This window comes from Bombus fervidus, unplaced genomic scaffold, assembly GCF_041682495.2.
Source record: "Bombus fervidus isolate BK054 unplaced genomic scaffold, iyBomFerv1 scaffold0064, whole genome shotgun sequence".
Classification (NCBI taxonomy): Eukaryota; Metazoa; Arthropoda; class Insecta; order Hymenoptera; family Apidae; genus Bombus; species Bombus fervidus.
Genome location: NW_027212627.1, coordinates 12,931 through 34,354, shown reverse-complemented (window position 1 = coordinate 34,354; position 21,424 = coordinate 12,931). Strand labels below are relative to the sequence as shown.

At 13.0% G+C, this 21,424-nt stretch overlaps 2 protein-coding genes across 2 annotated transcripts; one reads left to right on the top strand and one right to left on the bottom strand.

Annotated features, from left to right (window-relative positions):
- Window positions 1–1,560: 1,560 nt before the first annotated feature.
- On the bottom strand, window positions 1,561–2,839 carry LOC139997356 (cytochrome b-like). Its single transcript, XM_072021621.1, is given in 1 exon segment — window positions 1,561–2,839. A coding segment is annotated over 1 exon segment (1,122 nt). The 5' UTR covers window positions 2,719–2,839; the 3' UTR covers window positions 1,561–1,596.
- Window positions 2,840–3,431: 592 nt separating this feature from the next.
- LOC139997358 (NADH-ubiquinone oxidoreductase chain 4-like) lies at window positions 3,432–6,133 on the top strand. The gene is given in 1 exon segment (XM_072021624.1): window positions 3,432–6,133. A coding segment is annotated over 1 exon segment (1,335 nt). The 5' UTR covers window positions 3,432–3,695; the 3' UTR covers window positions 5,031–6,133.
- Window positions 6,134–21,424: the final 15,291 nt, after the last annotated feature.

Below are 21,424 nucleotides of genomic sequence, written 5' to 3'. Positions count from 1 at the left end.
ACTGTCTCATATATATTTAATGAATTTAAATTTTTAGTAAAAATGCTTAAATAATTTTATGGGACGATAAGACCCTATAGAATTTTATATTAATATTTAATTAATTATTTAATAAAAATATTAATATTTAATTGGGAGGATTGATAAATTTAAAAAACTTTATATTAAAAATAAACTTTGATTTTAGAATCTATTTTTGATCTTTTATTATAAATCAAAAGAATAAATTACCTTAGGGATAACAGCGTTATATCTTTTTAAAGATCATATTAATAAAGATGTTTGCGACCTCGATGTTGAATTAAGATAAATTTTAAATGGAGAAGTTTAAAAATTAAGTCTGTTCGACTTTTAAAATCTTACATGATTTGAGTTCAAATCGACGTAAGTCAGATTGGTTTCTATCTATAAAATTTAATAAATTATTTGTACGAAAGGACTATAATTTATAATTAAATTATTATAAATTAACTAATAAATATTTAATTAATTATATTAGCATATTAGTGCATTAAATTTAGAATTTAATTAAATTATAGAAAAATTATAATATATAATAATTATAATAATTATAAATTATTTAATTTTTATTTTAATAATTTTAATTAGAGTAGCTTTTTTAACTTTATTTGAACGTAAAATATTAAGATATATACAATTACGAAAAGGACCTAATAAAGTAGGATTTAAAGGACTTTTACAACCTTTTAGAGATGCATTAAAATTATTAATAAAAGAATTTTTTTTTCTTAATTTTATAAATTCATATCTTATTAGTCCAATAATTATATTTTTTTTATCAATAATATTATGATTAAGATATCCTTGAATTAATAAATTTTATTATATAGATAATAGAATTATTTATTTAATATTAATTTTAAGATTAATAGTTTATCCAATTATATTAATTGGTTGAGTTTCTTTATGTAATTATTCAATTTTAGGTTCATTACGGGCAATTTCTCAAATGATTTCTTTTGAAATTTTATTATTTTTAATATTTTTTATATTAATAATAATAATTGAAAGATATTCTTTAAATAGATTTATCAATTTTCAATTAAATATAAAATTTATAATTTTAATATATCCTTTATATATTATTTTTTTTATTAGAATACTAATTGATTTAAATCGAGTTCCATTTGATTTAATTGAAGGAGAATCTGAATTAGTTTCAGGATTTAATATTGAATATTTTAGAAGATTATTTGTTTTAATTTTTTTATCTGAATATATAAATATTATATTTATAAGTATATTAATAACTATTATATTTTATGGGTTAATAAATTGATCAATTAATTTTATTTTTATATATTTAATTCATATAATTATTTTAATTATAATTCGTGGGGTTTTGCCTCGAATCCGATATGACAAGTTAATAAATATATGTTGAATTGAATTATTAGTTTTAATTTTATTTTATTCATTTTATATTTATTTGATTAAAGAATTATTTTTAATAATTTAATATTTTTAAAGTTAATAGAAAATTTTATTTCTATATTTATGTTTTCAAAACATATACTATTCAAGTTCATTAACTAATAAAATTTAAATATAATTATTATTTTTTAATAATAAATCTCAAATATTATTAATATAAAATGAAAGAATTAAATAAAAAAAATATATAAAAGTAAAAATTTGATTTAAATTTATATATGGATATTCAATTATTTGTCTTCCTAATCAAGTTAATATAATAAAAATATTAATAAATCATCAATATATAATTTTATTTATAAAATAAAATTTATTATTTTTTAAATTATTTAAATTAATTAATGGAATTAAATATAGAATAAAAATTGAAAAAAATAATATAATTACTCCTCCTAATTTATTAGGAATAACTCGTAAAATTGAATATGCAAATAAAAAATATCATTCTGGTTTAATATGAACTGGGGTAATTATTGGATTTGCTATTTTAAAATTATCTGGATCTCCTAATATATATGGAAATTGAAGATTAATAATTATAAATAATATAAATACTAAAATAATTGTAATTATATCTTTAATTGTAAAATATGGATGAAAATTAATTTTATAAATATTTATTTTAGAATGAATAGGATTTGAAGATCCTGTAATATGTAAAATTATTAAATGAATAAAAACTATTAAAAGAATAATAAATGGTAAAATAAAATGAAATGAATAAAATCGATTTAATGTATCATTATTAATTGAAAATCCTCCTCAGATTCATTCAACTATAAATTGCCCAATATAAGGAATTGCTGAAATTAAATTTGTAATTACTATTGCTCCTCAAAATGATATTTGACCTCATGGAAGAACATATCCTAAAAATGCAGTTGCTATTGATAAAAATAAAATTGATACACCAATTATTCAAACTTGTAATAATTTAAATGAATAATAAAATATATTTCGTGCAATATGTAAATATATAATTAAAAAATAAAATGAAGCACCATTTATATGAATTAAACGAATTAATCAACCTGAATTTATATCTTTTATAATGTTAGAAATTCTGTAAAATGCAATATTGATATTTGGACAATAATGTATAGAAAGAAATAATCCTGAAATAATTTGAATTATTAGAAATATTCCTAAAATCGATCCAAAATTTCAAAAATAATTAATATTAATTGGTGTTGGTAAATTAATAAATGATATTGGTAAATTTATTAAATTTATTTTATAAATTATTGGAATTATTTTTTTCATTTTTTTGTTCGTAAATTTTTATTTTCAATAAAACAAATTTTTGTTATAATAAATAATATAATAATTAAAAAAATAATAAATATTAATAAAATAAAATAATTAGGATTTAAATATAGTTTTTTAATAATATTAATTTTGTTATTTTTTACAAAATTAAAATTATAATTTTTTATAATAAATTTATTTAATTGTTTTATTTGAATTATAATAAATATAATTAAAAATAAATTTAAAAAAATTAAATTTAAAAAATTATTTTTTTTTGTTAAATTATTAATTAAACAAATAAAATAAGAAAATAAAATTAAAATTCCTCTAATAAAAATAATAATTAAAATAAATAAATTTAATGAAATATTTTGTTTTAAAATTAAAATATTAATTATTATTAAAATTACATAAAAAATTAAATATATTAGTTGTTTTAAAGGTGAAATAAAAATATTTATAAATATATAATTTAAAATTAATATTAAATTTATGTAAAAATTTGTAAATAAAATAATATTAAAAATAATTAAAATTTTCATTTTAAAAATTAACCAAAAAATAGTTTAAATAAAATTATAATTTTGGGAATTATAGATATTTATGAAAATTAAATTTTTTTGAAATTTTTAAATTTTTGTTATATTAATTAATTTTAAAATTTTAATTTACAAAATTAATGTTTTTAGTTAAACTATATAACATATTAATTATTAATTAATTTCAATTTTTTTGATTGTTAATTTAATTATTTTTATATTATTTATTATAATAAATTATTTTGTTTATTTTTTAAATTTTTTAATTGGAATGGAATATTTAATTATAATGATTTTATTTAATATAATTTCAATTAATTATAATAATTGAATTTTTTTAATTTATTTAATTTATTCAGTTTGTGAAGGAGTTTTAGGATTATCATTAATAGTTAGAATAAATTATGAATATGGTCATCAAAAAATTAATTTTATTAATTTATATTAAAAATGATTGAAATTTTTATTTTTTTTTATATAATTTTTTTTATAAAATTTTTAGATTTTATAATTTTAAGAAATATAATATTTTTAATAAGTTTTATTTATTTAATAAATTTAAGATGAATTAAATGAATTTATATTTTTAGAAATTTAGGAATTAATTATTATTCAAATTATTTAATTTTAATAATATTTTGAATTTTTAGATTAATTTTTTTAAATTTAAAAGAATATACAAAAAAATGTTTAATAATAAATTTTATTTTAATATTACTAATATTAATAAATTTTTTATCAATAGATTTATTAATTTTTTATTTTATATATGAAGCTAGATTATTATTAATCTTTTATATAATTATAGAATGAGGTTATATAGAAGATCGTATTTTAGCTTCTTTTTATATAATATTTTACACATTAATTTTTTCTTTACCTATATTATATTTTATTTTTAAAATTTTAGATTTAGAAGGCAGTATATGTTTTTTTTATTTAGAAATAGTTGATTTAAAATTAGATTTATTTAGTTTTATTTATATATTAATATCTTTTTTAGTTAAAATCCCTATATACTTATTTCATGGATGATTAATTAAAGCTCATGTAGAAGCCTCATTTTTTAGATCTATAATTTTAGCTTCAATTATATTAAAATTAGGAAGATATGGATTATTACGATTAATTTTTATATTTAAATTTTTAATAAATAATTTATTAACTTTTTTTATATTTATTAATATTTTAGGAATATTGTTTTTAAGATTTATTTGTTTAATTCAATTTGATATAAAATTAATTATTGCTTTATCTTCTGTAATTCATATAGGAATTATATCAATAGGATTATTATTAGAAATTAAATTAGGAATTTTAGGAAGATTAATAATAATAATTTCTCATGGACTTGTTTCTTCAGGATTATTTTATTTAGTTAATATAATTTATATACAAACTAATAGACGTTTAATTTTTATTAATAAAGGTATAATCAATTTAATACCTTCAATATCAATAATATGATTTTTAATATGTATTTTTAATTCTGGAGCTCCAATTTCTTTAAATATAGTTAGAGAAATTTTTTTACTAATAAGATTAATATATTGATGTAAATATTTATTTATATTTTTAATTATATATTGTTTATTTAGATTTATTTATTCAATTTATTTATTTAGATTTATCCAATATGGAAAAATTTATGATTTAATTATAAATATTAATAATTGTTTATTATTAAATTATTTAACTTTAATTTTACATTTATTACCTTTAAATTTTTTTGTTTTTAATTTATTTTTTTATTTAAATAGTTTAATAAAAAATATTGAATTGTGATTTCAATGATATAATTAATTTATTTTAAATTATTATAAAAATATTAATTTCAAGAATTATATTATTTATTATAAGATTATTATTTATTTATATAAGAATATATATATTATTAATAAATAAAATATATATTTTTGAATGACTAATTTTTAGGTTTAATTCAATAAAATTAAATTTTATTTTAATAATAAATTTTAAATTATTATTATTTTCATTTCTAGTTATATTAATTAGATCATTAATTTTAATATATAGAATAAGATATATAGATTTTAGAGATAATTTTTTTATTAATCGGTTTTATTATTTAATATTATTATTTTTAATATCAATAATTTTTTTAATTATAAGACCTAATATATTAACATTATTATTAGGATGAGATGGTTTAGGTTTAATTTCTTATTGTTTAATTATTTATTATCAAAAAATTTTATCATTTAATTCAGGAATAATAACTGTAATTTTAAATCGATTAGGGGATACTAGACTATTAATAATTATTTCTTTTATAATAATATTTGGTAGATGAAATTTATTTTTTTATAATATAAATAAATTTATATTATTTATATTTTTAATAATAATTTTTACAAAAAGAGCTCAATTAATATTTATAATTTGATTACCTGCAGCAATAATAGCTCCTACACCTGTTTCTTCTTTAGTTCATTCATCAACTTTAGTTACGGCCGGAATTTATTTATTAATTAATTATGAAATAATAATTGAAATTAAATATAAAAAATTAATTTTATTAGTTTCAAGTTTAACTATATTAATTTCTGGTATTATAGCTAATTTTGAAATAGATTTTAAAAAAATTATTGCTTTATCAACTTTAAGACAATTAGGATTTATAATAAGAATTTATTCTTTAGGAATAACAGATTTAACATTTTTACATTTATTTATTCATGCTTTTTTTAAATCTATAATGTTCATATGTGCTGGAAGATTTATTCATTATATAATTGGTATTCAAAATTTTCGTTTTTATTATGGAATATTTTATTTATATCCAATAAAAGGATTATTATTAATATTTTCATTATTAATATTATGTGGTTTTCCATTTTTAGTTGGATTTTATTCTAAAGATTTAATTATTGAATATTATTTCTTAAATAAAATAAGAATTTTTAGAATAATTAATTTAATATTAGGAACAATTTTTACGGTATCATATTCTTTACGAATTATTTTAACTTTAATTAAAAAAAATTATATAATTAATTTAATTAATTTAAAAGAAGATTTTATTATAATTTTAAGAATAATTATTATTTTATTAATAATATTAGTATTAAGTAAATTAATTTATAATTTTTTTTATATTTATAAAAATATCAATTTAATAATTATTTATAAATATTTTGTTTTTAAAATAATATTCATAGGATTAATATTTACATTAATTTTAAATAATTTAAATTTTTCTAAAAAAATAATTATATTTATTAAAAGATTTTTTATAATAAAATTTTTTTATAAATATATTATTAATAATTTAATAATTAAATTAATATATTATGAATTTTATTTTGAAAAAGAATTTTTTGAAAAAATTTCAGGAAAAATAATAAATTATATAAATTATATTATTGATGTTAATTTAAATTTAAAAATTACATTTTTATTATTAATTTACATTTATTATATAAGTTTAATTTTAACATTATTTGTATATTTAAATAGCTTATAAAATTAGAGCATAATATTGAAAATATTAAGGAAATTATTTTTAATTTTTAAATATATTATATTTATAATTAAAAAATATTAATAATTTTATATTGAAAATATAATGTTTTATTTAAACTATATAAATAATATTTATATTACAAAATATTATTGTATTAATTGGAATTTTTAAATTCAATAATTTTATTAACAATAAAATGCCTCTTTTTGGCTTCAATTAAATTATTTTAAATTTTAAAAGAAATAATGATATATTTAATACCAAATATAAAGTTAGAAGCTTTATTTTAATTATTTCATTAAAATATAAGAAGTAAAATATTTACTTTTAATTTCGACTTAAAAATTTGATTTAAAATAAATCCTTATATAATATTTTATAAATAATTTAAAATATTCAATTTAATAAATTACAAGATCATTCTATAAATAATGAAAAAATTAATATAAAAAAAAAAAAAATTATTAAAATAAATAAATATAAAGAATTTAAAGTTTTAATAAATGAAATTAATGGAATAAGTAAAATAATTTCAATATCAAAAATTAAAAATGTTAATGAAATTAAATAAAATGGTAATGAAAATGGAATATTTATTTTTGTAATTGGATCAAATCCACATTCATATGGAAGATTTTTTTCAAAATTTAATTTTTTAAATATTGATAAAAATTTATTTAAAATAATAATTAATAATAAAATAATTATAATTAATAAAAAAAAATAATGATTATTTATTAAATATATTAATATTTTAATTAAATTTTTTAATTGGAAATTAAATGTAATTTTTATACTATATATTTTATATTAATTTATTAAAATATAATAAAATATATAAATAAATAATCAAATTACATCAACAAAATGTCAATATCAAATAGAAAATTCATAATTAATATGATGAATTGATGAAAAATGATTATTTATTATTCGAATTAATGAATATAAAAGTATTAATGTACCAATCAATACATGTATACCATGAAATCCAGTTGATAAAAAAAAGATTGATCCATAAATTCTATCATTAATACAAAAATATGAATTATAATATTCAAAAACTTGTATAATATTAAAATAAAATCCTAAAATAATAGTTATTAATAATATATAAACTCTTGATTTAAATTTATTATTTAATGTATTATAATGTCTTAATGTTACAGTAAATCCTGATATAATTAAAATAATTGAATTTAATAAAGGAATTTCAAATGGATTAAAAAATTTGATTATTTTTGGTGGTCATATTGAATTAATTTCAATTGATGGAGAAATTGAATTATGAAAAAATGTTCAAAAAAAAGAAATAAAAAAAAATAATTCTGAAATAATAAATATAATTATTCTAAATTTTAATATTTTTATTACATATATTGAATGTATACCTTGAAATGTTCTTTCTCGAACGATATCTCGAAATCATATAAATACAGATATGATTAAAATAATTAAATTATAATTTATTATAATTAAATTATTTATATAAATTCAAATAATAATTCTTAATAAAAAATTTATAAGACTTATTGATGAAATAATAGGTCAAGGACTAAGAGTTACTATATGAAATGGAAAATTTTTTTTCATTAATTAATTGATTCATAAAAATATAAAATTAATAAAATTGAAAAAACATAAGCTTGAATAAAAGCTATTGAAATTTCTAAAATTAATAATATATTTTCAATTATTATTGTAAATGAAGATAATAATATAAAATTTATTAAAAAATTTCTTAATAAAACTAAAATTAAATGACCCGCAATTAAATTTGCTGAAAGTCGAATTGATAAAGTTCAAGGTCGAATAATTAATCTAATTAATTCAATAATTACTATAAAATTTATTAAAAATTTTGGTGAATTTAATGGAACTAAATGTCTTAGAGTTTTTATCGGAAAATTAATTACAGAATAAATAATAAATCTTATTCATAAAGAAAGTGATATAGATAAATTAAATATTAAATGTCTTGTTAAAGTAAAAATATAAGGAATTAATCTAATCAAATTTAATATTATAATATAAATTATAATTCCTAAAAATACAGAAATATTTATAATATATTTATTAGTTATAATTATTTTAAATTCATTAAATAAATAATCAATTAATAGTTTAAAAATTATTACTAAACGTGAAGGAATTAATCAATATAAATTTGGAAATAAAATAATAGGAGTTAATATAAAAATTCAATTTAATTGAATTTGATTTCTTCTAATTGATGGATCAAAAATTTCAAATAAATTTATCATAATCATATTCATTTTTTATAAATAAAATATTTTGATTTTTTTGTTCTTATATATAAAATAATTAATGAATTAATTAAAACAATTAATATTAATAAACAAAATAAATTTATTGAGAAAATTATTAATCAATTAATAGGTATTATTTGTGGAATACATTAGAAGTAAATTTAATTTTACTATAAATGATTTAAAAGATCAATTCTTTTATTAAGATATCTAATGAAAAATTAAAAAGTAACATAAATATGTTAATTTAAGATTGACAATCTAATGTTATTATATTAACTAACTTTTTAAATTTTATTTTTAATTCAATTTAAAAAATTATTATATGAAGTTCTTTCTATCATAATTGGTATAAATCTATGATTTATACCACAAATTTCTGAACATTGACCAAAATAAATTCCTGGACGAATTCTAAATAAATTTAATTGATTAATACGTCCAGGAACTGCATCAACTTTAATTCCTAATGATGGAATTGTTCAAGAATGAATTACATCTAATGAAGAAATAATTATTCGTACTGAAATTTTAAATGGAATAATTAATCGATTGTCAGTTTCTAATAATCGAAATTGATCTTTTTTTTCATAATTTAATATATAAGAATCAAATTCATAATTATTAAATTCTGGATATTCATAAGATCAATATCATTGATGACCAATAGCTTTAATTGAAAAATAAGGATTTATAATTTCATCAATATAATATAAAATTTTTAAAGAAGGAAAACAAATAATTATTAAAATAATTATAGGAATTAAAGTTCAAACAATTTCAATAGTATGATTTTTTAATAAAACTAAATTTAAATATTTATTACAAATAAAATCTAAAATAAAAAATATTGTTAAAGTAATAATTATAACTATTATTATTATAGTTAAATTATGAAATGAAATTAAATTATCTGAATAAAATGAATTTGAATCTTGAAATATAACTATATTTCATGTAGAAATTTTTAATAAAAGAAAAATTCTTTATAATTGAATTTTAAATTCAATGCACTAATCTGCCATATTAAATAATTAATAAATTTACCTATTAAAAATATTTTTAATTTTATTTTTTATTAATAAAGGAACTTCAACTAATGAATGGTCATATGGTGGATAATTATTTAATCATTCAAGAGATGATTGATTGAATTTAAATAAAATTAAACGTTTAGAAATTATTCTTTCAAAAATAATAAAAATTAAAAAAAATATTCTATTTATAGAAATTATTGCTCCAATTGAAGAAATTAAATTTCAACAATAATATGAATCTGGATAATCAGAGTATCGTCGAGGTATTGCTATTAATCCTAAAAAATGTTGCGGAAAAAAAGTTAGATTTACTCCAATAAATATTATAATAAATTGAATTTTTAATCATTTTTGATTTAATATTAAGCCAGTAATTATTGGATATCAATGAATTAATCTTGTAATAATTGCAAAAACTGCACCTATAGATAATACATAATGAAAATGTCCAACTACATAATATGTATCATGTAAAATAATATCAATAGAAGAATTTGATAATATTACTCCTGTTAATCCACCAATTGTAAATATTAAAATAAAACCAATTGATCAAATAACAGTAATGTTAAAATTTATTTTTGATCCATGATAAGTAGCTAATCATCTAAAAACTTTAATTCCTGTTGGTACTGCAATAATTATAGTTGCTGAAGTAAAATAAGCTCGAGTATCAACATCTAATCCTACAGTAAATATATGATGAGCTCAAACAATAAAACCTAAAAACCCAATTCCTAATATTGCATAAATTATTCTTAAATTTCCAAAAGTTTCTTTTTTTCCTCTTTCATTTATAATAACTTGAGAAATTAATCCAAATCCTGGAAGAATTAAAATATAAACTTCTGGATGACCAAAAAATCAAAATAAATGTTGATAAAGAATTGGATCTCCCCCTCCTATAGGGTCAAAAAAAGATGTATTAAAATTTCGATCAAAAAGTAATATAGTAATTGCACCTGCTAATACAGGTAAAGATAAAATTAATAAAATAACTGTAATGCAAACTGATCATGAAAATAAATTAATTTGATCATAATTTAAAGAATAATTTTTTATTATTATAATAGTAACAATAAAATTTAAAGAACCAATAATTGAAGAAATTCCTGTTATATGTAAAGAAAAAATTGCAATATCTACAGATGGAGATGAATGAAATAAATATGATGACAAAGGAGGATAAACAGTTCATCCTGTTCCAACATTAGGTGTAAATAAATTTCTTAATAATAATATTATTAATGAAGGAGGAAGTAATCAAAATCTAATATTATTTATTCGAGGGAATGCTATATCAGGAGAACCTAATATTAAAGGAATTAAATAATTTCCAAATCCTCCAATTAAAAATGGTATAACTATAAAAAAAATTATTAAAAATGCATGACTAGTAACTAAAGCATTATAAACTTGATCATTATTAATTCATATACCAGGATGTCTTAATTCTATTCGAATTAATAAACTTATTGACGAACCAATTATTCCTGATCATATAGCAAAAATAAAATATATTATTCCAATATTTTTATGATTTGTAGATATTAATCATTTAATTATTAAGATTTATAAAAATTTTTATATTGTTAATTTTGAAAATTAATAGTTTCAATAACTTAAAATCTTAAATTTAAAATTTTAATATAATAGTATTATGTCTGAAAAAGAAATAAATTGTAAATTTATTAATAAAGATTAAAATTCTTTTAATACTAAAATATTTTTTTAATTAAAATTTTTATTTAATTTTTAATATAGTTTAAATAAAAATTTTAAATTGCAAATTTAAAGATTAAAAATTTTATATTAAATTATATTAAATACAATAAATATAAATAAATATATAAAAATAATTATTAACAATAAATATTTTATATTAATAATTTCTTTATTTATAAATAAATTATTTTTATTATATTTAAATTTTAAAATCAATAATTTAAATAAAATAAAGTAATTTCATAATATTAAAATTCTTGAAAGTAATAATAAAAAAATAATTCTATTTCTAAAAAAAAAATTTATTAAATAAATAAATTCTCATTTAAATAAAAAAGTCACAAATAATGGAAATGATGAATACATAAATAATATAAGAATTAAAAAATTAAATGATTTTAAAGAAATTCTATTAAAATTTATATTATCAATATTATAATAATTTAATAAAAATATTATAATAAAAAAAATTAAAGTATAAATTATAAATAATATAATAAATATATTTTTATTAAATTGAACAATAAAAATAAAAAATAAAGAATTAAAAATAGATGAACATCTAAATATTTTTTTTACAGAAAAATTTAAATTTGTATATAAAGAAATAAAAAAATTATTAAAAATTAAAAAATAAATAAAAATTGGTGTTAAATAGATTATAGAAGAATAAAAATAAATTGGAATAAATTTTATAAATGTTGAAATAATAAAAATTTGATTTCATGAAGAAATTTTATAAATATAAATTATTCAAAAACAAAATGGAAATAATCCAATTTTTATAAATATAGAAATTATAAAAACTATATTTATTCTATTTATTTTAATTATATATAATTGATTAAAATTTATTAAAATTATTATAATTAATAATAACCTTGAAATTGATGAAATAATAAAATAAATAATTCTTACAATTTTATTTTTTGATTTAATATTAATTATCCTAATTAATAAAATCGTACAAAATTCTATTGATAATCATTGAATATAAATTCTTCTTGAATTTATTAATATATAAAAAAAATAAATTATTGATAATAATGAAAATATGAATAATTTATTTAAAATAAATACCTAATTTCCATTATAAATTAATATTTCATATAAATTTTTAAAAATTATATAGAATAATTTCTACAGTAATTAAATTAATTTATTATTATTACTTTTTATATTTACTAATTAATAATATAATAGTAATAGTATAATTATAAATATACATAAATATTTTATCAAAATATATCTTTTATCAGACATATTACTATTTAAAATTATAATTTTAAATTCATAATTTTTAATTTATTATAAATAAATTCATATAATATTTTAAATAAAATTATTTTTATTTATTAAAATAAATTAATAAAATAATAATAATAATTTAAATTAAAAATATTATATAAAAATTTTATAAATTTATCGATAGGGTATGAACCTATAAGCTTTCTTAGCTTATTATATATTATAATATATAAATAATTTAATTTATCTTATAAATATTATATAAAAATTTTATAAATTTATCAACAAAATATAAGCTAAATTTATCAACAAAATATAAGCCTATAAATCTATTATATAATGAATGGATATTAGTTAAATTAAATAATAATTAAATTGCATTTAATAGTAATTATAATAATAATATATCTAATCTATAAAATTATTAATAATTTATTTAATTTTGAAATAAAAATTTTTTATAAAAAATAATTTTTAATAAAAATTAAATTTATTTTTATTTTAATAAATTACATTAATATTTTATTTTATTTAAAAATTATCAATTCATAAATTATTAAAATTAAAATTTAATTTTAAATATTTTTTTATAAAAAATTAATTTTGAGAGAAAAAATTAAATTTTTATAAAAAATAAATAAATAAATTTTTAAAAAAATATTTATTTTTAAATAAATAAATTAAAAATTAAAATAATCTATTATTTTAATAATTTATCATTAATATTCATATGTATACTATATCTAAATCTAAAAATTATTAATTATTAAAATTTAATTTTATAATAATAAAATATTAATTTTTTTAATAAAAATAATTTTGAGAGGAAAATTAATTTTTATTAAAAAAATTAATAATAAATTTTAAAAAATATTTATTTTTAAATAAAAATCAAAAATTCAAATATTTATCTTTTATTTTAATAATTTACCATAAATATTTGTATATATACTATATCTAAATCTAAAAATTATTAATTAATTATTAAAATTTAATTTTATAATAATAAAATATTAATTTTTTTAATAAAAATAATTTTGAGAGGAAAATTAATTTTTATTAAAAAAATTAATAATAAATTTTAAAAAATATTTATTTTTAAATAAAAATCAAAAATTCAAATATTTATCTTTTATTTTAATAATTTACCATAAATATTTGTATATATACTATATCTAAATCTAAAAATTATTAATTAATTATTAAAATTTAATTTTATAATAATAATAAATATAAACTTTTTATTAATAAAAATAATTTTGAGAGGAAAATTAATTTTTATTATATTAAAAAATTAATAAATTTTAAAAAATATTTTTTTAAATAAAAACTAAAAATTCAAATATTTATCTTTTATTTTAATAATTTACCATTAATATTTGTATTATTATATCTAAAATTATTAATTAATTATTAAAATTTAATTTTATAATATAAATATTAACTTTTTTTAATAAAAATAATTTTGAGAGGAAAATTAATTTTTATTATATTAAAAAATTAATAATTTTAAAAAAATATTTATCTTTTATTTTAATAATTTACCATAAATATTTGTATATATGCTATATCTAAATCTAAAAATTATTAATTAATTATTAAAATTTAATTTTATAATAATAATAAATATAAACTTTTTATTAATAAAAATAATTTTGAGAGGAAAATTAATTTTTATTATATTAAAAAATTAATAAATTTTAAAAAATATTTTTTTAAATAAAAACTAAAAATTCAAATATTTATCTTTTATTTTAATAATTTACCATTAATATTCTTATACATATTTAATTTAAAAATTCAGTACTCTCAAACATTGTCCTAACCTTTAACAATTTATTAGCCATATAACGTAATAAAGATTAAATCAACTAATAAATATACTCCAAAATAATTAAAAAATAAAAAATTCATATATTTATCTTTATTTTTAATAATTTATTATTAATATTTATATTAATATTATATCTAAAATTATTAATTAATTATTAAAATTTAATTTTATAACATAAATATTAACTTTTTAATAAAAATAATTTTGAGAGGAAAATTAATTTTTATTATATTAAAAAATTAATAATTTTAAAAAAAATATTTATCTTTTATTTTAATAATTTACCATAAATATTTGTGTATATGCTATATCTAAATCTAAAAATTATTAATTAATTATTAAAATTTAATTTTATAATAATAATAAATATAAACTTTTTATTAATAAAAATAATTTTGAGAGGAAAATTAATTTTTATTATATTAAAAAATTAATAAATTTTAAAAAATATTTTTTTAAATAAAAACTAAAAATTCATATATTTATCTTTTATTTTAATAATTTACCATTAATATTCTTATACATATTTAATTTAAAAATTCAGTACTCTCAAACATTGTCCTAACCTTCAACAATTTATTAGCCATATAACGTAATAAAGATTAAATCAACTAATAAATATGCTCCAAAATAATTAAAAATAAAAAAATTCATATATATTTATCTTTTATTTTAATAATTTACCATTAATATTCTTATACATATTTAATTTAAAAATTCAATACTCTCAAACATTGTCCTAACCTTCAACAATTTATTAGCCATATAACGTAATAAAGATTAAATCAACTAATAAATATGCTCCAAAATAATTAAAAATAAAAAAATTCATATATATTTATCTTTTATTTTAATAATTTACCATTAATATTCTTATACATATTTAATTTAAAAATTCAGTACTCTCGAACATTGTCCTAACCTTCAACAATTTATTAGCCATATAACGTAATAAAGATTAAATCAACTAATAAATATGCTCCAAAATAATTAAAAATAAAAAAATTCATATATATTTATCTTTTATTTTAATAATTTACCATTAATATTCTTATACATATTTAATTTAAAAATTCAATACTCTCAAACATTGTCCTAACCTTCAACAATTTATTAGCCATATAACGTAATAAAGATTAAATCAACTAATAAATATGCTCCAAAATAATTAAAAATAAAAAAATTCATATATATTTATCTTTTATTTTAATAATTTACCATTAATATTCTTATACATATTTAATTTAAAAATTCAGTACTCTCGAACATTGTCCTAACCTTCAACAATTTATTAGCCATATAACGTAATAAAGATTAAATCAACTAATAAATATGCTCCAATTATTTTGTCAAATAAATTTATTTATTAATCATATATTTATGTCAAAATTGAATCAAGGTAATTTCCATTTTTTTTTTTTTTATTTTAAAAAAATGGAAATTACCTATTAAATAAAAAATTGAATATAAAATTTTTTTATTTTAATAGAAATTATATTAAAAATTAAATAAAATTATAGTTTTTTCAAAAAATTGGATTTTAAAGAATTTTTAAAAAATTTTATTTTTTAAAAAAATCCAATTTTTTGGAAAAAAAATACGATTTTTTGGAAAAAAATACGTTTTTTTGGAAAAAAAACCCGATTTTTAGCAAAAAAATCGGGTTTTTTGGATTATCTTGATAATAAGTATATATTAATATATAATTATTAATTTAGAATATATTTATATTAAAATCTTATATATATATTTAAATAATTATAAAAATTTAATATTTAATATATATATTTTTAAATTAAGTTGAAAAAAAAATTCTTTATATATAATTAAATAATTAACTATAATGGTTTAATTTAATATATATAAATTTTTAATTCTGAGATATATATATATATTATAATAAATCTTGGGAAACTATAATATATATATATATAATAAATTTATATATTATATAAATAATTACAATTAATATATTTATTTATTTATTTAAATATATATATATATATATATTATTTATCTATTTAATATATATATATATATATATATATATATATATATATATATATATGTATATATATATATATATATATATATATATATATATATATATATATATATATATATATATATATTATTTATTTATTTATTTATTTATTTATTTATTTATTTATTTAAATATATATATATATATATATATTATTTATTTATTTATTTAAATACATATATATATTTATTTATTTATTTAAATATATATATATATATATATATATATATATATATTATAAATTTATTATATATATATATATTATAGTTTCCCAAGATTTATTATAATATATATATATATCTCAGAATTAAAAATTTATATATATTAAATTAAACTATTATAGTTAATTATTTAATTATATATAAAGAATTTTTTTTTCAACTTAATTTAAAAATATATATATTAAATATTAAATTTTTATAATTATTTAAATATATATATAAGATTTTAATATAAATATATTCTAAATTAATAATTATATATTAATATATACTTATTATCAAGATAATCCAAAAAACCCGATTTTTTTGCTAAAAATCGGGTTTTTTTTCCAAAAAAACGTATTTTTTTCCAAAAAATCGTATTTTTTTTCCAAAAAATTGGATTTTTTTAAAAAATAAAATTTTTTAAAAATTCTTTAAAATCCAATTTTTTGAAAAAACTATAATTTTATTTAATTTTTAATATAATTTCTATTAAAATAAAAAAATTTTATATTCAATTTTTTATTTAATAGGTAATTTCCATTTTTTTAAAATAAAAAAAAAAAAAATGGAAATTACCTTGATTCAATTTTGACATAAATATATGATTAATAAATAAATTTATTTGACAAAATAATTGGAGCATATTTATTAGTTGATTTAATCTTTATTACGTTATATGGCTAATAAATTGTTGAAGGTTAGGACAATGTTCGAGAGTACTGAATTTTTAAATTAAATATGTATAAGAATATTAATGGTAAATTATTAAAATAAAAGATAAATATATATGAATTTTTTTATTTTTAATTATTTTGGAGCATATTTATTAGTTGATTTAATCTTTATTACGTTATATGGCTAATAAATTGTTGAAGGTTAGGACAATGTTTGAGAGTATTGAATTTTTAAATTAAATATGTATAAGAATATTAATGGTAAATTATTAAAATAAAAGATAAATATATATGAATTTTTTTATTTTTAATTATTTTGGAGCATATTTATTAGTTGATTTAATCTTTATTACGTTATATGGCTAATAAATTGTTGAAGGTTAGGACAATGTTCGAGAGTACTGAATTTTTAAATTAAATATGTATAAGAATATTAATGGTAAATTATTAAAATAAAAGATAAATATATATGAATTTTTTATTTTTAATTATTTTGAAGCATATTTATTAGTTGATTTAATCTTTATTACGTTATATGGCTAATAAATTGTTGAAGGTTAGGACAATGTTTGAGAGTACTGAATTTTTAAATTAAATATGTATAAGAATATTAATGGTAAATTATTAAAATAAAAGATAAATATATGAATTTTTTTATTTTTAATTATTTTGGAGCATATTTATTAGTTGATTTAATCTTTATTACGTTATATGGCTAATAAATTGTTGAAGGTTAGGACAATGTTTGAGAGTACTGAATTTTTAAATTAAATATGTATAAGAATATTAATGGTAAATTATTAAAATAAAAGATAATAAATTAATTATTTAAATTTAAGAAAGTTTATTGTAATAAATTTTAAATTTTTAAATGAATAATAATTACAAAAGAGAGAGAGGGTTGTAAAAGTATTCATTTAAGTTCGTTTAAAATTTAATGGTTTAAATTATTTTTAAATTTTTATTTATAGAAGAGAGGGCTATAAATAAAAATTTATAATATATATATATGAATATTAAATATAATTTAATTATAATTTTATATTATATTTGATGTAATTATGCATATTAAATTTTGATTTTAAAAGAATTAGTTAATTTAATAATATAAATAAATTTTATGATGATTTATTAATTAATTATATTTTAATATTTATATAAAATAATTTGATATTAAATATATATATATAATTTAATAATTAAATTTAATATATTTAATGAAAGTTAAATTTAGATAAAAATTTAAATAAAGATTAATTTAGTGCCAGCAATAGCGGTTAAACTTAATTTATAAATTAATTTTATTAATTAATATGTATTTATTATAAATTTATAATTTAATTAAATTTATAAATTTTAGGTGAAATTTAATTTAAAAATATATTAAATTTTTTTTATTTATTAAAATAATAAAATAAATTAATAAACTAGGATTAGATACCCTATTATATAAGATAATAGAATTAATTTACTAATAAATGTAAAATCATTAAAATTAAATTATATGGCGGCTTTTCATTCTTATTAGAGAAACTTGTAGTTTAATTTGATAGTCCACGATAAGATTTACTTAAATTATTTATATTTATATATTGTTGTATATTTTTATATAAAATTATTTAAAATAAATATTTAATTTAGAATAATTAATCAAATCAAAATGTAGTATATTTAAGGATTTATGAGTTATAATAAATTATATTTTTGAATAATTAATTTTAATATTAGTTTGAAAGAGGATTTAAAAGTAAATTTAATAAATTAATTAAATTGAAATTAGTTTTGAAAAGTGTACAAATTGCCCGTCAATTTCATTAAAATGGAATAAGTCGTAACATAGTAAAAGTATTGGAAAATGTTTTTAGTTAAAATTTTAGTTTAATATAAAATATTTCATTTACAATGAAAAGTTTAATTAATTTATAAAATTAAAATTTTATTTAATAAAATAAATTTTAAATTTTAGATTTTATTTTAATTAATTATATTATTTAAAGTTTTATAAATATTTTTTATTTTAGTAAAAATTTTGAATCAATTATTTTATTAATAGATTAAGTAATGTAAATGAATTTTATTAAAATTAAATAAGTAAAATATAATTTGTACCTTTTGTATCAGGGTTAATTAATATAATTTAATAATTTTAATATTCTCGAAAAAAAAAGAGTTAAATATATAAATATATTATTATAATAAAAATAATTTAAATATATATTTAGAAATTATATGTTATTCGAATTTTTTTATATCTAGTTTTTTTTGAAATAAATTTAATTTATATATAATTATTATAAGAAATTTATTTTAAAAATTTTTTTATATTTTTATATAAAAAATTTAAGGGATAATCTTTAAATTTAAATATATAATAATTTTAATTTTATTATTATTTTAATTATATTAGTTTAAAAATAACTTTTATTAATAAATATTTAATAATTTAATTTTTTATTTTAAAAATTTATTTATAAATTTAATATTAGTATTTAATATATTTTTATTAGAAAAAAATAATTTTTAATTTATTTAAATTAATTATAATGATTAAATTAGTAATATTTTTGTAATAATTAATAAATATTTAATATATATATATAAGGAATTAGGCAAATTTAATATATCCACCTGTTTATCAAAAACATCGCTTATTGAAAATAATTTTAAGTCGATCTGCCCAATGATTTTAATTAAATGGCTGCAGTATAATTAACTGTACAAAGGTAGCATAATCAATTGTTTTTTAATTGAAAACTAGAATGAAAGAATTAATGAGATATATACTGTCTCATATATATTTAATGAATTTAAATTTTTAGTAAAAATGCTTAAATAATTTTATGGGACGATAAGACCCTATAGAATTTTATATTAATATTTAATTAATTATTTAATAAAAATATTAATATTTAATTGGGAGGATTGATAAATTTAAAAAACTTTATATTAAAAATAAACTTTGATTTTAGAATCTATTTTTGATCTTTTATTATAAATCAAAAGAATAAATTACCTTAGGGATAACAGCGTTATATCTTTTTAAAGATCATATTAATAAAGATGTTTGCGACCTCGATGTTGAATTAAGATAAATTTTAAATGGAGAAGTTTAAAAATTAAGTCTGTTCGACTTTTAAAATCTTACATGATTTGAGTTCAAATCGACGTAAGTCAGATTGGTTTCTATCTATAAAATTTAATAAATTATTTGTACGAAAGGACTATAATTTATAATTAAATTATTATAAATTAACTAATAAATATTTAATTAATTATATTAGCATATTAGTGCATTAAATTTAGAATTTAATTAAATTATAGAAAAATTATAATATATAATAATTATAATAATTATAAATTATTTAATTTTTATTTTAATAATTTTAATTAGAGTAGCTTTTTTAACTTTATTTGAACGTAAAATATTAAGATATATACAATTACGAAAAGGACCTAATAAAGTAGGATTTAAAGGACTTTTACAACCTTTTAGAGATGCATTAAAATTATTAATAAAAGAATTTTTTTTTCTTAATTTTATAAATTCATATCTTATTAGTCCAATAATTATATTTTTTTTATCAATAATATTATGATTAAGATATCCTTGAATTAATAAATTTTATTATATAGATAATAGAATTATTTATTTAA